At 36.7% G+C, this 20,193-nt stretch overlaps 1 protein-coding gene across 1 annotated transcript; it reads left to right on the forward strand.

The window, feature by feature from the left end:
- The first annotated feature begins 225 nt into the window (after positions 1-225).
- Positions 226-3,152, forward strand: Samt2 (spermatogenesis associated multipass transmembrane protein 2). Its single transcript, XM_087601201.1, has 3 exons — positions 226-286; positions 718-827; positions 2,366-3,152. Exons 2-3 carry the CDS (start codon positions 799-801, stop codon positions 3,072-3,074), a joined length of 738 nt encoding a protein of 245 aa, XP_087457327.1. The 5' UTR covers positions 226-286; positions 718-798; the 3' UTR covers positions 3,075-3,152.
- The last annotated feature ends 17,041 nt before the right edge of the window (positions 3,153-20,193 follow it).

Raw genomic sequence — 20,193 nt, forward strand, 5'->3', positions numbered from 1 at the left:
TTAGAGGCTTGTTTAGTCATTTGTATTTTAGTTAAATCTAAACATCATCAAAGGAACAACCAAAGATACTCTTCACAAAATCCTAATATGTCACAGAGGATATTTGATATATGACTAAGGAAAAAAACTAAATATAGAGACTTATTTTTGGCCTATGAAAACTAGTCATTTCTCAGAAACCATCTATCAATAGTAGTCATGGAAACATTAGAATGTGTACAGTTACTTATTTCTTTTGAGGATGGCAGTTGCCAACATTTGGTCTTCCTAGAAGAGAGACAAAAAGGTAAGAACTACATATTTTCTGTGTGGTTTTCATTAATCACCTTCACTATACTAGGGCAGAGAATGCCAATGAAGGCCTCTGACATTTAGTTCTGGCTACTGTTAGACATTCCTTCCATTGGAGTACATTTTGCTGAATGTCTTAATAAGGGTCAGAGGACCAATGTGGGAATACTCTCCCTTCAGGCTCTGACTTGCATTACTTACTGAAGTTGTACATGTGCATTAGTGACTCTGATACTTCACTACGTATGAAATGAGACTGATAATAGTATGGGAAACATTGGAATCTCACTAATATTCTGCAGTGTTTAAATTCGGTTTCAACTAAGTAAAATATGAATTATTAATGAGAAGTTTTGTGAGATGCCAACAGTCAGCAAGGCTTTGTTACAAGCAGAAACCGAGTCTAATACAATGTCTTTCATTCAGGTTCTTCATCGCTATTTGTGACTACCACTCTGATCAATATTACTAGTGATTTAAAAGATTGGTAATATTGTCATCTGCCAAATGGGTCATTTCACTCCCAACACCAAAAGGTAAAGTATGACATATGAAGGGTATCTACTTGGTTTTTATAAAATATTTGTCTGTACTCTCAGGATTCACAGAAGGGCAAGACCATAACTTGCCAAGCTAGCTAATTTGTCAGGCACAAAATTATTTCTTCTGCTTTCAATTCTTCTCCAATTCATACTTATTCTGTAGTCTTCTACCTGAGATCTACATTGGCAGGATGGACCTTCTCATGATTCCCAAGCCACCAACAATTCAAAAGCTCTTTTTGATGGCATTTTCGAAGTGGCACATATGGTGTTTTTAACGTTTTAGAAATCATATTCTATGGGAGATTTTGGAACATTGGGTAGCTGGGACTTAATGCCTACAAGCAAGGAGATCCCTATTATAGACCCTCATACCCTACATGTGCAATGTCAATGATATTATGCAAATGTTGGAATTATTGAATAACTATGATTCGTTCCTTTCTGTTCAAGGTTTCATCAGGATTTCTCAGCACGTTTTTCTCATTTTCCTTTTATTACACTCAGAGATCTGCACTGACAAAAGATCTAAATGTGTTGCTTCATTGTGTTGATATGAAGTTTTTTTTTGTTTCAGAGATGATATTGCCTCAACAAAATACCTCCACATTCTCTATATGTTGCACCTAAATAAAGTCAATGATTATAAAGTGCAATATTGACTAAGTAGCAGAAACAAAATACCCATATCCATCATTTCTCACCTTTTACATATATTTTAGTTTTGATGCTGTACAGAATGAACTCAACATACTACCAATGATAGAGGATCAGCATTCTCTCATCAAGTTTTTATACCCAACTAGTTATACATAGAATTTTAAGGTTGTGCATATGCTGGTTTTTATTATGAAATATCAAACCTATTTTTACACAGTAATTCAAACACTTTAGGATGATATTCAAAGACATAGGACACTGTCTATTTCATATATCTTGATCTACTTAGTGTTTCCTTTGTCCCATTATTTATATTTATATGTTCTTGGGTATTTGAAAAAGTCAAGTATACTTCCATATGGCATAAATGCCCATGCCATATGCATTATTTTTCTTTTGTGCCTTTCATTTAAGGACTATACAGATATTAAATTGCTCCTGTAAGGTTCATGCAATTGTCCACCGCAATAATTTGAGCATTCCTCTGTTTGTAATAGTCACTAAGGTTATTTATAATTTTTCTTTCTTTCTAAGAGAGATGCAACAAGCATCACTTTAAATGATACTGCAGAGTCTTATTTCACCATTAACTCTAAGTATTAAAATGCATAGTAAAGAAAAAGAATCATAGCAACATTTGAAAGATATTGTGAAATTATTGACCAAGGCATGTAACAATGAAGACTGCAAACGTAATCACAGATCTCAAGTTTTCTCATTCATACTTACCTAGAGTATAGAAGCCTAATATGTGTATAAGTTATTTAGATACAGCACTGAGATTGCATGGGCAAAGACTGAGTACCTCATAGTCTACAAACCATGACTGATTCTGTTTTTCACACTTCCCAACTGTACTTTCTTACCTTCAGATTTGCAGAGGTAAAGGAGTGGATCTTCAGAGTTACTGGCTTCATTTGCAGCCTATTATCTTTGGGGTTTGAAATAATCCTTGCAAGCAGCAGATACTGGCGACTCTGGGAATTTGACAATAATGTTGTCCAGCTTGTTTACATTGGACTCTGGGAAGCTTATTACCATTGGGAATTTAACTTCTCTGATACTGAGACAATAATTCTGGTACACAGCTCTGTCAACTCAACCTGGACAATTTCACCTGAATTTCAATGTGCACGGAACCTGATGTTACTGACAATCCTGATAAAACCTGTTGTTGTAATTTTTAGCTCAGCAGCCATTAGGGTCAGCATAATCAAATCCTCAGTCCATGAGATTCAGATAGTATGTTACAAGTGCTCAGTCTTAATTCTGATCATCACTAGCCTTTGCACCATTATTTCTGTGACCTGGAACCATGTAGTCGATTTCTATGGCATAACCACTCTTGACTTTCCACCAACCTTTCCAGTTAAAAAAGAAGCCCTGATTAAGAAACACAGCACTCATGTGTTTCCATTGGGGCTCCTGACAACCACCCTGTCACTCTTTGGTGTGATTATGTTCCTCTTTGAGATAAGGTCACTGAAAGCTCAGAGTAAAATGAATGCCCAGCATGATTTGAAACAAGCTGATGACAGTTCCATAAATGAGGGTTCTGGAATTTGTGAAATGTGTCAGTAGACTACCTGACAAAATTTCCTGCATGCACACAGTACTGCTGTAGTTATTTACTTACATAAAATAAAGTATCTCAATGAATCTTTTGGCATTTTTCTTAAGCTTTTGTCTTCTGCTTGGTGAATGTGTTCCCTTCTTCCAAGATATTCACATCCTAAACTCTTCATTCTAAGATGATGTGTTCAGTTATTGCCAATTCCATTTTGCTTAAAAAAGTACTGATGAAGTAAAAATTCCATAAACCGAAGAACCAAAACTAAGGCGAAAGTTTTCTTGAAAAGTAAGCAAACAAACAAACAAAACCAATGCATACGAGTTGAAATACATGCCAAGTGGAGAATTGTAACCCCTAATGTATATTGAATGTAGAGTAGTACATCCAACATTTGACACGACTGAAATTTAGAGTTTCTTGAAGGCAGGAAGAGATACTGATCACTGATTATGCATATAGCCTCTGAAGATTTTCACAGAAGTTACTTTCGAAAGGCCCATGTATTTTAAGTGTGTATGAATGCACAAAAGGAATCTCTGTAGGGAACAACTGGGTAGTACATTGTCATTTTTATGTGTATAAGCTCTCTGGAGGATAGAAGATTATACTTAGTACTACTAACTCCCAAATAATTCTCTGGATCCACTCATTCTCAAAGAATAAGCAAGTGCTCCTACAGAAAAAAAATAGAAAACCCTATACTAATTGAAGAGACAGTTGATGGAACAGATATTCTGAATTCATCAGAGGAGAAAAATGGAGTCAGCAAGAGTAGGGAGTGAGTCAGGTGCAACCTGTGCTCTGGATCTTGTAGCTGTGACTGAGTAGCAATCAGACTGCTTCTGAAGCTCTGACTTACTAGCAACCAGATTGTATCTTTATTTATATAGCACTTTCATAGAACAAGGAAAGACTAATCATTATCAAAGAGGTACATATTGTTTGTTTGAAATTTCATTACATGTTCAAACTAACAGGTCCAGTCACAAGTAGAAAATAGAATCAAAACTGATTTTTTTTATTGTCAGGTCTATAACTCCAGTTTAAAGACTCTAAATAAGGTCCCTTCCAAGCATTTCAGATTTTATATGACAGATGCTTTTTATGCTTGTAGTGTTTTCAGTTTTAAATAATTCCAGTCAAACAGAAACTATCTGAACAAGATTTCTTCCGAATAGCAAATATAACAGCTAATTAATTTAATTTATACTTCCTTACTTACAGAGATATTCATCAATCTCTGTTTGTTACTGAGTTCTATTCCTCCACGGTGTATGCCTTGTATGACCCCCTTTTCTTGAACTATATTCTTAGCTAATACAGGTGTATTAGAAAGAGAAACCATGCATCTGTGAAGTAGTCCTCTGGACAGTCAGAATTTTTCCATTGCTTACATTAACTCTGAAACAATTATACTGTTTGTGTTTGTTCAGAGGCAGAGACCCCCAAAAGAATCCTGGTGTAATAACCTCATCACTTTTCTGTGTACTCATGTACTTTCTGTGCTTAATGATCTTAAGTTCATAAGGAAAATGGACACATACATAAGTCAAGATAAAACTAATTTTAGAATTTTTCTAGAAATACTCAAATATAATTTATTCCATGAAAGTCCTAAAATGAAGTATAATGCAGAAAGTCCTCAGGAATGCAACAAACAGACTCCAAATACCCAAAGTGACAGATGGAATGACAGTGATTGCACCATTTCAGTTCAGGTTTGCTGGTACTAAGTCAAACAGCTGCCATGGTTTCATGTCTATTCCTGGGTACAATAGTTATGGATGTGACTCCTTAGTTTATTGTTTTATCTTATGATGTTTTTCTCTCCTGGATAGGTTGGCACTAATGACTTAAACTAATATTTATCTCTATGGATTTCATTTAATAGTCACCGGTGTGTTACGGTGGATATAGATATGGGCAATATTTTTCTGCTAAGGCAGCTAAAAATGGCCATGTTCTTTTGTTTCTACACTGTCCTATATACACAAAGGATAAATATCTACAGAACAATAACCCATGAGTTGACATTGTCGAATTCTTAACATAGGCTTCACTGTCTTCTTGAGTTCTTATTTCACATTTTTCCAGAGGATGAGCTTCTAAATCAGTGCTATATGTTTATTTACTCTCCATGAAACTTGGTCTTTCGCTTTCATTACACAAAACATACTGTACAGGATATTTGATTCATTAGTGGAAAAAAAGTCAACATAAGCAACTCATGGAAGGAAATTTTTTTGGCTCTCAATTTGAAAGAATGTTATGAAAAGAATGCCCGGGAGAACATTACTCAGTTCAGCAGTAGATTTGAGCGCAGATAGTCATGGTTTTTATCTTACATTTTATTTGTTTATGCACCCTGTGCTCACAGCCTATGGAATGGTGACACCTACAATTGGTCTATCTTCCCACCTCATTGAATCCATGGAAGTAAATGTGGAAATCTTAAGATATTGTGGCTTAATTTCTTTTCTTTTATTCAGGACATTTTATTCTTAAAATTTAAATTTAATGGCCTGGTAGTGGTTTGGTTACACTTGGTTAAAGGGAAGTGGCACTATTAGGAGATGTGGCCTTGTTGAAGAAACTGTCACTCTGTAGATGTCTTCATGATGTTATGCTCAAGGTCTGCCTAGTGTGGCAGATGAAGTCTTCTCCTAGCTACAGGTGGAGCAAGTCTTGTCCTTGGAGCCTTCAGATAAAGACACAGAACTCTCAGCCACTCCTTCAGCACAATGTGTGTCTGCTTGCTGCTCTGCTTCCTGCCATAATGGTAGTGTATTGAGACTCTGAAACTGTATGCCAGATCTACTTAAGTGTTGTCCTTTATAAGACTTGCTTTGGTCATTTTGTATCTTCATAGCAATGAAACCCTAACTAAGGTAGACCCCAAATCATCTTTTTTCAATTTTAGATTATTATGTATCATAAATATTTATATTTCTCTCTGAGTCTCTGTCAGTCTCTCTCTGTACATGTAGTGTGTATGTATGTGTGTTGCGGGATAGTTGTGTAGTAGTAGTAGTAGTAGTAGTAGTAGTAGTAGTAGTAGTAGTAGTAGTAGTGGTAGTAGTAGAGTAGTAGTAGTAGTAACAGCAGCAGCAGCAGTAGCAGCAACAGCAGCAGCAGTAGTAAAAGTAGTAGTAGTAGTAGTAGTAGTAGTAGTAGTAGTAGTAGCAGCAGCAGCAGCAGCAGCAGCAACAGCAGCAGCAGTAGTAAACGTAGTAGTAGTTGTAGTAGTAGTAGTAGTAGTAGTAGTAGTAGAAGCAACAGTAGTAGTATTCCTTGTAACACTATGCCTCAGTTCAAAAATGATAGAGGCCAATTGTGTGTGTGTGTGTGTGTGTGTGTGTGTGTGTGTGTGTGTGTGTGTGTGTGTGTGCTCTAGGTTCTAGATTGGTAGATATGTTGTCCAAGAGAACTGTTTTATTCATTTTAGGAATGGATGAATGAAGGTTATATGAGATGCATCAAAAACCAAGGCAATAGACAAAAAATTACAGTGATGATAGAGAAAAAAATGACAGCTTCAGGCTTGAGACAGCAGAGCAAATTTGGCAGTCACCTACCCAGGATTGAAGTGTCAGAGATGCGAGGGTCACTGACAGAAAGTAAATGTTAGTGTCCTGGACATGTTGCAAAAACAACAGTGCCATATTCAGTAAGAGAGAAGTGATGCGGGTTTCTATGTTAAAATTTTTGAATCGAATGCTAACACAAGAACAGTAAAAGCACTAACATCACAGAGCAAAATAAGAAAAACTACAGAGCTAATCTGAATACAGTTCCCATTAATGGTATGGGATCAACCTCAGATGTATGAGTTCTCCTTGTACCTATCATTCATATTTCTATAATCTCAGATAGACACACCCAAATCTGGACTCCCCTTTCTCCATGAATGGTTATTCTATCCTGTTATCTTCTATTGGAAAGTCTGCTTTTCATTCTATTTAAGGTATTTTTCCTTAATAGTTGATATTTATTCAATTTGAATCCCATTATCAGCACCATTGGTCTCAGCCCTTGCTCCCACACCCAATAGCTGTATTCCCCTTCAACTTTTCCTCTCACCAGCAGAGTCACCCAGCAAATAATATCACATAAATTCCCTGCAGGAATTGGCCCTTCCTCTCCCACTGGCTTCCAGATGAGGAAGCCTAGGTTTGGGAATTGTATCCATATTCAGGGACAGCACCTTATTTCAGTTGTTGAGAGACCCTTGTGAAGATTAAGCTGCACACATCATATACATAATATATATATATATATATATATATATGTATATGTATATATATCCTCAGCACCCATGCTTGCTCTCTTCTTTTTAGCTCAGTCTCTGGGAGGCCCCAAAGTTCTAGTTACGTTGACTTTAGTGATCTTTCTGTGGAGTATTTATTCTCTTCATATCCCTCAATCCTTCAACTATCTCTCTCACAAGAGTACCTGAGCTCCATCTACTGTTTGGCTGTGGGTCTCTTCATCTGTCTCCACTGGCTGTTGGGTTGAGCTTTCAGAGGAAAGTTAGGCTAGGATAATGTAAGTAATCATAACTGTGTATCATTAATAGTGTCAGGCTATTTTTCTTACTTATGAGATGGATCTCAATTTGGGCCAGCCATTGGTTGACTTTTCCCTCAATCTTTGCACCACTTTGTCCCTGTATTATTTCTAAGTAGAACCCATTGTGGGTCAAAGGTTTTGTGTGTGTGTGTGTGTGTGTGTGTGTGTGTGTGTGTGTGTGTGTGTGTGTGTTGCCATTATTACCGCTCTACTAAGAATTCTACCTGTGATACAGGAGGTGACCAATTCAGGCCTCATCTCCATCACTGCTTGTAGACACAGTCAGGGTCTCCCCTTAGACTCCTGGGGTCTTGCCAGTTCCAGGTGTCAGACAGTTGCTACAGATGCTCTTGATCTCCATAAACCTGATTCCCCAGTCCCATCCCAATCCCATCTTTCTCCCTTCTCTATCTCCCTCTACCCACCTTTCAAAACTATTTTATTTCCCATCTGAAGAAACTTCAAGTATGCTATCTAAATACGCATTGATATTTAGCTTCTTTGTGTTTGTAGATCGTAGTATGCTTATCCTCTACTTTATGGTTAATATCCTGTTATGAGTGAGTACATACAATGCATGTCCTTTTGGTTCTGGGTTACCACAAAAAAGGATGATATTTTCTATTTCAATAATTTGAGGTATATTGATTTCCAATTTTCTGAGAAAATAGTGTTTTGATTTCCAAAGTAGCTCTACAATTTTGGACTCTGATCCTCAGTGCAGGAGTGTTTGCTGTAAACCGCATCCTCAGTGGTAGGAGCTGTCACATTGGTTTTGATTTTAGCCATTATGATTTGTATAAGTTGGAATCTCGGAGAATATTTGATTTTCATTTCCCTGATACATATGGAGTTTGATAATTTCTTTGAGAGTCTCTTGGCCACTTCAGATTTCTTTGCTGAGGATTGTATATTTAAATCTGTACATTTAAAAAACTGGAACAACCTCTGTGGTTGCACTCACCCTGGTCTTCCTAGTTATGATGTGAGCTTCCATAGAACAGGAGTCTTATGTAAGGGTTGTACAGATATTTGGAGCCTAGGAGAGGGATTGTATTTGAGGAACAGGCAGGGATTAAATGGTATTAGTTGGTATTAGTTGCTCATGATTTACCTGGTGTTCCCAGTAACTGATTGGCCTCCAGTGGAGTAGAAGTCTTCTGTAGAGAGTATAGTCTGTGATATTGAGGAAGGGAGAGGCTGTGCAGTTGAGACAGTAGTTCCTACTACCTGTGTGGCTTCTAGTAGAATTGGAGCAGCACCACTATTTCCAATATCTACAGTGAAAATCACAAAGTACTCCTTATGCCTGTGTGTGCTTAAATCAATAATTTCTTCACATTGTGTGATCTGAGACATATATAACTTCATAGACATAGCCAAATACTTAACTAATCTGATATGTTTGATTTTATGTGTTTTGTTTTGTTTTGTTTTGTATTGTATTGAGGCAGCTTCACACTATGGTACTCCTGGCTTGATTGGTATTTACTAAGATGGACCAGGGTTATGAGTACTAAGTAGCCAGGGTTATGAGTACTAGGGTCTTGACATGTTACCTCTTTCTCTGACTTTTACTTTATTTTGACACATTTTTGTACTATATTCTCTGACCCTTTGAAGAATGAATATTATGATTTCTTCCTATTGCAAGAGTAACAATGAGGCAATATTCAGTAGCAGAAATGCCCCCTCCCTCTTAGGATAACATAAAGGACTTTCCAGGCTTGAGACCACAAGAAGAGAGAGAGAAGGAATAGAATTTATGAAATAGAATATGGAGATGCATGGGAAGAGAAAGGAGAGCCACCAAGGGATAGGTGAGTCCTAAAAATGTGGCCATGTGGGCTGGAAAATTGGAGCTAAGAGCAGCTCAGATGAAACATAGTAAGTAATGATTTGAGTTATTGATTAGAAGGTGATTTTAACAGCATAAAGGCTAGGCAGCTGCCCAGCTATTGTGCCGCATAAGAGAAATGAGGAACATAAATATTGTGTGAGTTTTTCATTTGGGAACCTAAAGGATGTAAGGTAGGAAAGTGACTCCATGCCAGGATTTTTCATGTTAATTACTACACACATGATCACAATTACCAGGTAAGAAGCACAGCCAATATGCAACTATGTCATTAGAATGTAGATGATTTACAACACGAGTGTCTTCCTCATTTGTCAGGAGTCAATCATAGGACAGACTAATAACTAACAGGTGATCTTCCTGAGACGACCACATGATATTAACCTCTACAACAGAACTCTGATAGGTACGGCCCAGGAGAAAAATATTTAGGTAAGTTTCCTGCTATTACTATGCTTTTTCTATTTTTATTAAACATATATAAACGTCACTAGGTATTAGCCCACCCATTCTAAGCAGATCTATGCATATATATATAAAGATGGAATGTCTTATAGTAATACTATATAGAAAAATAAATACTTCTCAGTACTTTATGATGATCTTATAATAATTCCTAATATTATATCAGTATTAAGCTCTTTACAGTGGGACTTCTGTTTAGTTCTTTTCTGATAATCAAAACTACAATGAGAATTTTGCCAATCTCCCATATGTCACCAGTTAATTGCTTCTAGATAGTAACTAGAATTTGTGTTTATGTGGGGCGGGGAGTGTTTATTTGGCTTATACTTCCACATCACAATTTATGCTAAAAGGAAGTCAGGACAGGGACTCAAGCAGGGCAGGAATCTGGATACAGGGCCATGAAGGAGTGCTGCTTACTGACTTGCTCATCATGGATTGCCCAGTTTGCTTTCTTATCAACTCCAAGACAACCAAGCCGGGGATGTAACCACCCATAATAGGCTATACCCTTTTCCTACCAATCACTAAGAAAATATTCTACTGTATTGCCTATAGCCTGATCATATGAAAGCATGTGGTTTTCTCCACTCAGATGACTTTAGGTTGTGCCTAGGTGACATAAATCTATCTCGTATAGTCACTCTCCTAATGTTCTCAACCACTTTATACTAGAAAAGTGGTTCTGGTCCTTGGGGCTACAGTATTGCAGTTCAACTCTGATGCTAGCCACCTGTAGGAAATATCATACTCCACAAGTTTAAGGAAAAGTCTTAATTACATAGTTCTTACTTTAGATGCCAACTACAGATGAGGATTCACCAGGACACCTGTACTTCTGCCAGTAAACCTACAAATTTTGGAAATTGACCTACTTTTACTATTCTCAATAGTTTGCCAGGTTATCTTATGGGGGAAGGAGGCTGGAGAGATGGCTCAGTGTTTAAGAGCACTGGCAGCTCCTCCAAGGTTCATAAGTTCAATTCACAGCCACCACATGGAGGCTCACAACCATGTGAAATTAGATTGCATGTCCTCTTCTGGTTTGTCAAGGACATTGTGGGCATATACATAAGATAATAAATAAAACTTAGAAAAACCGAATGCCTTGCAGGATTCACGAAAGTGCTGCAATTACTTAAATATACTATCATGTCAACTATAAATAGTGATATTTCACTTCCTCCTTTTCAATTTATATCCCTTTAAACTCCTTTTCTTGTCAATTTTCTCTGGCTAGGAATTAGAGTACTGTATTAAATAGGCAGGGAGAGAGTGGTCAGCCTTGTCTAATCCATGATTTTACTGGGATTGCTTCAAATTACTCTCCATTTAGCTTGAAGTTGGATACTGGTTTGCTGTATATTGCTTTTATTATTTTTATGCATGGGCCTTGATATCCTGATCTTTCTGACACTTTGATCATGAATGGGTTTTGAATTTTATCAAATGCTGCCTCAGCATCTAATGAGATGATCATCCCCCCGCCCTTGAGTCTATTTATGTAGTGAATTGTGTTGATGGATTTCCATATATATAACCATCCTTGCATCCCTGGGATGAAGCCTACTTGGTAATGCTGGATGATCCTTTTGATGTGTTCTTGGATTCAGTTTGCTAGGAGTTTATTAAGTATTTTTGCATAGATATTCATAAGGGAAATTTTCTGAAGTTCTCTTTCTTTGTTGTGTCTTTGTGTGATTTAGGTATAAGTATAAATTTGTCTTAATAGAACAAATTTTGTGGCGTACCTTTGGTTTCTATTTTGTGGAATAGTTTGGACAGTATTGGTGTTGGGTCTTCTATTAGGTCTTCAGAGTAAACCCATCTGATCCTGTACGTTTTATTTTGTTGTTGTTGGTGGTGGTGGTGGTGACGGTGGTGGTGGTGGTGGTGATGGTGGTGGTGGTGGTGGTGGTGGTGGTGGTGGTGGTGGTGGTGGTGGTTGGGAGACATTACTAACTGCATCTATTTCTTTAGGTGTTATGGGACTGTTTAAATGGTTTATCTCATCTTTATTTAACTTTGGTACCTGGCATTTTGTCTTCTTTTCAATTTTCTTGGCCTTACAAAAGGTTTGCAATTTTATGAGGTCCCATTTGTCAATTCTTCATCTGAGAGCATAAGCCATGGGTGTTCTGTTCAGGAAATTATCAGCTGTGCCCATGTTTTTGAGGGACTTCCCCACTTTCTCTTTTATTTGATTCAATGTATCTGGTTTTATGTGGAAGTCCTTGATCCACTTGGACTGTAGCTTTGTACAAGGTGATAAAAATGGATCAATTTGCATTCTTCTATATGCTGACTTCCAGTTGATCCAGCATCACTTTTTGAAAATTGGAGAGCTAAACATCCAACTTCAATCAATGGACAGATCATGGAAACAGAAATTAAACAGAGACACAGTTAAACTAGCAGAAGTTATGTACCAAATGCATTTAACAGTTGTCTATTGAACATTTCATCCTAAAACAAAAGAAAATATCATCTGCTCAGGACCTCTCCCAAAATTCACCGTATAATTGATCACAAATATCAACAGATACAAGAAGATTGAAGTAATCCCTTTCATCAAATGAAATAACCACAGACTAAGGCTGGTTTTCAATAAAAACAAAAACAACAGAAAGCACATATAAACATGGAATCTGAACAACACTCTACCTGATGATAACTTGGTCAAGGGAGAAATAAAGAAATTAAATACTTTTGAGAATTTAATGAAAATGAAGGCACAACATACAGAAACTTAAGGGACACCATGAAAGCAGTATTAAGAGGAAAATTCACAGTACCAAATGCTTCCTAAAAGCAACTGAAGAGGGCATACACTATCAACTTTACAGCACACCTAATAGCACTAGAACAAAATAATCAAACGCACCCAAGAGGAGCACACCACAGGAAATTATTAAACTCAGGGCTGATATCAACCAAGTAGAAAGAAAAAGAACTATACAAAGAATCAACCAAACCAGGAGCTGGTTCTTTGAGAAAATCAATAAAATAGTTAAACTCTTAGCCAGACTAACAAGAAGCCATAGAGACAAAATCAGAAATGAAAAGGGAGGCATAATAACAGAAAAGGAGGTAATTCGAACAATCAAAAGATCATACTACAAAAGCCTATACTCAGTACAACTGGAAAATCTGAATGAAATGTACAATTTTCTAAATAGATGCTAGGTTAAATTCTAAGTTAAATCACGATTAGACAAACCATTTAAAGCAACTTATATCCCCTAATGAAGTAGAAGCAGTCATTAAAATCTCCCAAACAAAAAAGCCCAGGACCAGATGGTTTTCTTGCAGAATTCTTTCAGACCTTCATAGAAACCATAGTACCAATACTTTCCAAAAAATTCCACAAAATAGAAGCAGAAGGGGATAGATTTTAAAACTCTGACTATGAATAGAGAGAAATCACCTGAAATCATTGAACTCACAGTGTTAAATGTAGGAGAGACTAGAACTTACACAAGTCACCAGAAGGATTCAGAGCAGAATCTTCCAAAAATCTATACTATATACTTTTAAAATTATTGATATATTTAAACAGATGGATTATGTGCAAGCATCTTCTATAGGGCCATATTATTCTAATATCAGGACTGTCCAATATAGAGCTAAAGAGAAATCGCAGGCTTGTTTGCCTGATGAACAGTGATACAAATATTTTCAAAAATATTTGAAACACTTGCAAAATGAGTGAACCATGCATTATAGATATCACCCACAAACATCAAGTTGTCTTTATTTGAAAAGCGCACAAATGACTCACCATACATATCTCAAAAAATACAATGTTGTTACATGTAAGGGTGATACTAATGAGGATGTTTGCACCTAACCATTGGAGTGACCAAGGGAACGCCAATGGAGGAGGTAGAGAAAAGACTGGAGGGGATGACTTGTTTTGCAACACCATATGTAGAACAACAGTATCAGCCAACCAAACCCCACCAGACCTGCAGGGACTAAACTATCAACCAATGAGTACACATGGAGGGACTCATGACTCCAGCCACATATGTGGCAGATGATGGCATTGTCAAGCATCTATGGGAGGAAAAGCCCTTATTCCAATGAAGGCCTGTTTTCCCAATATAAGTCGAGGACAGAGATGTGAGTGGGTGGGTGGGATGGCACCAGCATCATAGAAGCAAGAGGAGGGTGTAGTGAGTATAAGAGAATGGTGAAAGGGAATAATATTTGAAATGTAAATACATGAAATATTAATGAAAAATAAAATTATTTAAAATAAAGTGATCAGCCACAGACATCCAGTTAGCTTGATCTGAAGTGCACAAATGGTCAGCATACATAGGTCAACAAATATAATGTCATAAATAGACTTAAAAACAAGAATAGATACAGAAATTTTTTTGACAAAATGCAACATGAGTTTTTGATTAGAAGTAATATTAGAAGGAGCTTTCCTCATCAGAATAAAGGCTATACACAATAAACAAACAGCCAACCTTCTCTTAAAGTACTGAAAACACAAAATAATCCTATTGAAATGAGGAATGACATAGCACTATAAGTATCTCATTTACATTTTAATACAGGTTTGAAGTACTAGATGGACCAATAAGAGAAGATAAGGACTTCAAGGAGATACAGTTTAAAAAAGAAGTCTAATGACCCATGCGAATAAATCATATAATGTTTTACATTAGAAGACCCCAAAAGTCCACCAGAAAACATTTAGGAACAATCAGCACTTTCAACAGTGGGTAAGGATATGAAATTAATTTACAAAATCACTAACAATTCTATATACTGCAAACAAATAGCTATGAAACAGATCATGGGAATACTATCATATACAACATCTTCAAGACAATTTAAAATGTAAAACAATAATCCTGACCAAAGAGGTGAAAGATGTCTTCAAATTTCTGAGAAAATAGAATTGAGGAAGAGAAGAAACTTGAAATGTTTGCCATGGTCATAGAATGGTAAAATTAATATTGTAAAATATAACTATCCTACCAAAACTGATTTATAGATTTAATTCAAACTTGATCAATATACACAAGAAAAGCTTAACATAAACAGAAAATGGACACACTAAAATTTATATTGAACAAGAAAGCTCCTGAGATTCAAAGCAACCCTGACTAAAAGAGCAATGGTAGATCAGTTCCCATATCAGATTGAAAAATATATTACTGAGATGTAATATAAACAGCATAATACAGGCAAAAATATACACAGAGTGATCAACAAATCAAGATGAAAATTCAAATACGAGTGTATATAAATATAGCCATATTAGACAGAGATTCCAAAACTAAAATTTTTCACAGGACAAAATCTTAAAGAAATTGTGCTTGGAATCAGGATGTCCACATTCAGAAGAACGCAAGGACAACTGTATCTATTAGTGTGCACAAAAAGTCAAATCCAAGTAGACTGAAGAACTCAATATAAAATACAAATATCTGAATCTGATTGAATAAATACATATAGTCCCCTTCAAGAAGTAAGTATTGGCAAGGAATTTAAGAATAAGGCTCCTTTTCCTTAGGAAGTAAAGGGAAGAATTGGCAAATAGCAAATCATAAAACCAAAGTCTTCTGTACAACAAAGAAAACAATCAAATAAGTAGAGAGCAGCTCATAGAGTGTGAGAGAATTTTTTGGGAACTGTACATCTAATAGAGGTATATATCCAGAATATAAAATTCAAGAAAAACAAAGAAAGAAGTGAATGAAGCATGCAAAGAATAGTGGAGTATACCTTTAATCTGAAACTCAAAAAGCAGATAGGTCTCCATCTCCATGTGTCTGAATCCAACCTGAACTACATAGGAAGTTCCAGGCTTGTCAATGCTACATAATGTGACCCTGTCCCAATAAACAAACAAACAAATATAAAGAAAGGGAAAATAAAGAAAATAAATGCTCCAGTTGAAAAATTGGGCCCGTATACCCAAAATCTGTCAGTAGTTTTAGTGTTTTGTGGAAGAATGGGGAAAAGGATTGAGGGAGTCAGAAGGGTCAAGGACACAACAAGAAGACCTATAGAGTAAATTAAACTTGGCACATGGGGGTTCACAGATACTGAACCAACCAACCAAAGAGCATGTATGGGCTGTAAATTTGTCTGCTATACATTTGTCGGAGATGTACATCATAGTCTCTATGTGGGACCCCTAACAAGTAAAGAGGCAGCTGACTTCGAACCTGTTGCTGCCCTTTAGACCTTTTCCTCTAGATGAGCTGCCTTTTCAGTGCTAGATGACTAGTCCTGTTCTGACTTCATGTGTCTCAGCAGGTTGGTACCCATGTCAGGCCTTCCCTTCTCAAAGTAAAAGGAAAAGATATAATCAGGAGAGGGGATATATAATGGTGAAACTGGAAGAAGGGGATGTAAAGTTTCTCAGGTTTTCTACTTCTAGAAAGAGAAATCATGATCAAGGCAACTCTTATAATTGGGACTAGCTTGCAGATTCAGAGTTTCAGTCCATTGTCATCAAGGTAGGAAGCATGGCAGTTTATAGGCATCCATGGTAGTGGGAAAAGAGCTGAGAGTTCTGCATCTTAGTAATTATGAAAATACAAAGCAGAACTGAGAATTTACAGGCAAAGTGCTAAAACAAAGAAATGCTAGTTGTACTGTGGGGAAGGCAGAATACTTATTCACTGTTGGTAGGATTGCAAAGTGGTTCAGCAACTATTGAAATTAGTGTGGAACATTCTGAGAAAACAAAAGGTAGTTCTATTAATGGTCCCACATATAATTAATCTTAGCATGTATACAAAGTACTGGTCATGCTAAAGTAGGCATTTTTGTTCAGCTATGTTCCTATCTGCTTTATTCACAGTAGGTAGGAAATGGAAAAAATATAAATGCCCTTCATTATCAAATGCATATATGAAAACAAGTTGTGTACTCATAGTGGCATACTGTGCATGTATGAAGAAAAATAAATTTATGTATTTATCATGGAAATGAATGAAACTAGTACACATAATATGTGAGGATTTCAGAATCCTAAAGACAAATGTGACTTATTCTCTTCCAGCTCTCAATGTTTATATGTTGGTTTATATAACCTGGAATAACCTCAGACATGAGGAAAGAACAAAGGGTCTATAGGAAAAAGAGAAGCAACTTTAGGGCTGGGGACACCAGTATTATTAAGGAAAAATGTGAAAAATACAGGCGATAACTTTACTTGCGGATTGGGTTGGGATAAGAATACAAGGCAACAAGGGATGTATAAGAAAAATTGTTTGAAAAAGCCATAAAGAAACCTCGTGTGTGTGTGTGTGTGTGTGTGTGTGTGTGTGTGTGTGTTTATACACATATAAAGTTTAAATGCAATAAACCCACTTACATTAGCAATGGTCTCCCACAAACCACAGACCATCCAACAACAAAACAATCAAACAAACAATAATAAAACAGTGGTAGCTTTCAGATTATTCTCTCAACTTTTTAATTAAGGAATCCAAGAGAGTGTTTAAACAATTGGTCCTATCACTAACTTTTCTTGGATTTTTTAAATTTATTTACATTTCAAATGTTATCTCCCTTTCTCTGTTTCCCATCCATATACCCACTATCTCATCCCTCCTCCCACTCCTCCAATGAGCATCTTCTCCCACCCATCCACCCACCCCTTCCTGCCTCCCTGACCTGACATTCCCCTACACTGGGTGATCAAACCTTGGAAATCCATCATAATCTACTATGTACAACCCCCCCAAAAAATACAAAACACAACAACAACAACAACAACAACAACAACAACAACAAAAACCATGATTGTCTCTTTAGATGCTTAGAACGTATTTGACAAAATTCAACATGCCTTCATGTTAAAAGTCTTGGAAAGATCAGGAATTCAAGGCCCATATCTATCCTTGATTTTAATGGTAAGAACTTGTTGCTAAAGTCACTACGCCCTCTGGATTGAGGGGATGGAGGAACTAAACAAGAACTGTCATGTCCCTCAGTGCTACTGCTCATAGGTCTGGAGGAGTGTCCACATTACAACAAAGGTATTTAACTCATACTTTTATGAGGAAACATGGATTATGAGTTGGAATGTACATCCAATAAACCACTGCTATTCTTAGGTAACCAGAGTAGATTCTAAAGAATTTTCCTTTGATGCTCTCAGATATTGGTTTTTTTCTTTTCTTTTTTCATTTTCTTTGTTTTTTTTAATTCTGCATGGGTTTATTGTTTAGAAGCTTCTTTTTTATTGAATATTTTTTATTTATATTTCAAATGTTATTGCCTTTCCCGGTTTCCTGTACATAAGCCCCCTATCACATACCCCTCTCTTCCTCTGTAAGGGTGTTCCCCCTCACAAAATAGCCCCATTCCTGCCTCCCCACCCTGACATTACCCTACATTTGGGGTCAAGCCTTGGCATGACCCCATTCTCTTCCCATTGGTACCCACAAGTCCATCATCTGCTATATATGAAGCTGGAACCAAGGATTTGTCAATGTGTAATTTTTGGGGTAGTGGTTTAGTCCCTGGGAGTTCTGGTCAGTTGGTATTGTTGTTCTTATGGGTTTGCAAGCCCCTTTAGCCCCTTCAATCCTTTCTCTAATTCCTCCAATGAGGACTCCATTCTCAGTTCAATGTTTTGCTGCTAGCATTCACCACTATATTTTCGACACTCTGGCAGAGCCTCCCAGGAGATGGCTATAACAAGCTCCTGTCAGCATGTGTGTGTGTGTGTGTGTGTGTGTGTGTGTGTGTGTGTGTGTGTGTATTCCAAATTTTGTTTCTATATCCCCTCCGATGAATATTTCTGTTCCCCATTTTAAGAAGAAATGAAGCATCCACATTTGGTTATCCTTCTTGCACATCATGTGGTCTGTGGCTTGTATCTTGGGTAATTCGAGATTTTGGGCTAATTTCCAGTTATAACTGACTGCTTATGATGTGTGTTTTCTGACTGGGTTACCTCACTCAGGATAATATTTTCCATTTGCCTATGAATTTCATGAAGTCATTGTTTTTAATAGCTGAGCAGTACTCAACTGTGTAGATGTACCACATTTTCTATACTCAATCCTCTGTTAAAGGGCATCTGAGTTCTTTAAACCCTCTAGGTATTATAAAATGCTTACTATGAATATAGTGGAGCATGTGTCTTTGTTTTTTATGGGAGCATCATTTGGACATATGCCGAGGAGAGGTGTAGCTGGGTCCTCAGTTGGTGCAATGTGCAATTTTCTGAACAACCTCCCAGCTGATTTGTCAGAGTGGTATTAACAACTTATAATCCCACCAACAGTGGAGGAAGGTACCTCATTCTCCACATCCTTTCCACCATCTCTTGTCACCTGAGTTATTTATCTTAGCCATTCTGACTGGTGTAAGCTGGAATTTCAGGGTTATTTTAATTTGCATTTTCCTGATGACTAAGGGTGTTGAACATTTCTTTAGGTACTTCACAGACATTCAATATTCCCTAGCTGAGAATTCTTTGTTTAGCTCTGTACCCCATTTTTAATAGGGTTATTTCGCTTTCTGAATTCCAATATATATATATATATATATATATATATGTATATGTATATATATGTATATGTATATATATGTATATATATGTATATATATAGAGAGAGAGATTGAGATATAGATATGATATCTATATTGATATAGATGTAGACAGACATACAGACAGATATAGATAGATACAAATATAGATATTAGCCCTCTATCAGATATGGGATTGGTAATGATCTTTTCCCAATCTCTTGGTTGCCATCTTGTCCTATTGGCAGTGTTCTTTGCCTTACACAAACTTTGCAGTTTTATGAGGTCCCATTTGTCTATTCTTGATTTTAGAGAGTAAGCCATTTGTCTTTTGCTCAGGAAATTTTCCCCAGTGCTCATGTGTTAGAGGCTCTTCCCCACTGTTTTTCCATTAGTGTCAGTGTATCTGGTTTTATGTAGAGGTCCTTGATCCAGTTGGACTTAAGCTTTGTACAAGAATAAATCAATTTACATTCTTCTACATGTTGACCTCCAGTTGAACCAGCACCATTTGTTGAAAAAGGCTATCTATTTTCCACTGTATGGTTTTAGCTTCTTTGTCAAAAATCAAGTGACTATAGATATGTGGGTTCATTTCTGGGTCTCCAGTTCTATTCCATTCATCTACCTGCCTGTCTCTGTACTAATACCATACGGTTCTTTTTTAACACTATTGCTCTGTAATACTGCTTGAGGTAAGGGATAATTATTCCCCC

The sequence above is a fragment of the Rattus norvegicus genome, chromosome X (genome assembly GCF_021556685.1).
Source record: "Rattus norvegicus strain SHRSP/BbbUtx chromosome X, alternate assembly SHRSP_T2T, whole genome shotgun sequence".
In the NCBI taxonomy this organism is placed as follows: domain Eukaryota; kingdom Metazoa; phylum Chordata; class Mammalia; order Rodentia; family Muridae; genus Rattus; species Rattus norvegicus.

What these genes read in the sequence shown, in the direction of transcription:
- Samt2 (XM_087601201.1), top strand. Translation starts at nt 799, where the DNA reads ATGGGTCATTTCACTCCCAACACCAAAAG. An exon ending in TTCACTCCCAACACCAAAAG is followed by an intron (nt 828 to 2,365) that starts GTAAAGTATGAC and finishes TCTTACCTTCAG; the next exon opens with ATTTGCAGAGGTAAAGGAGT.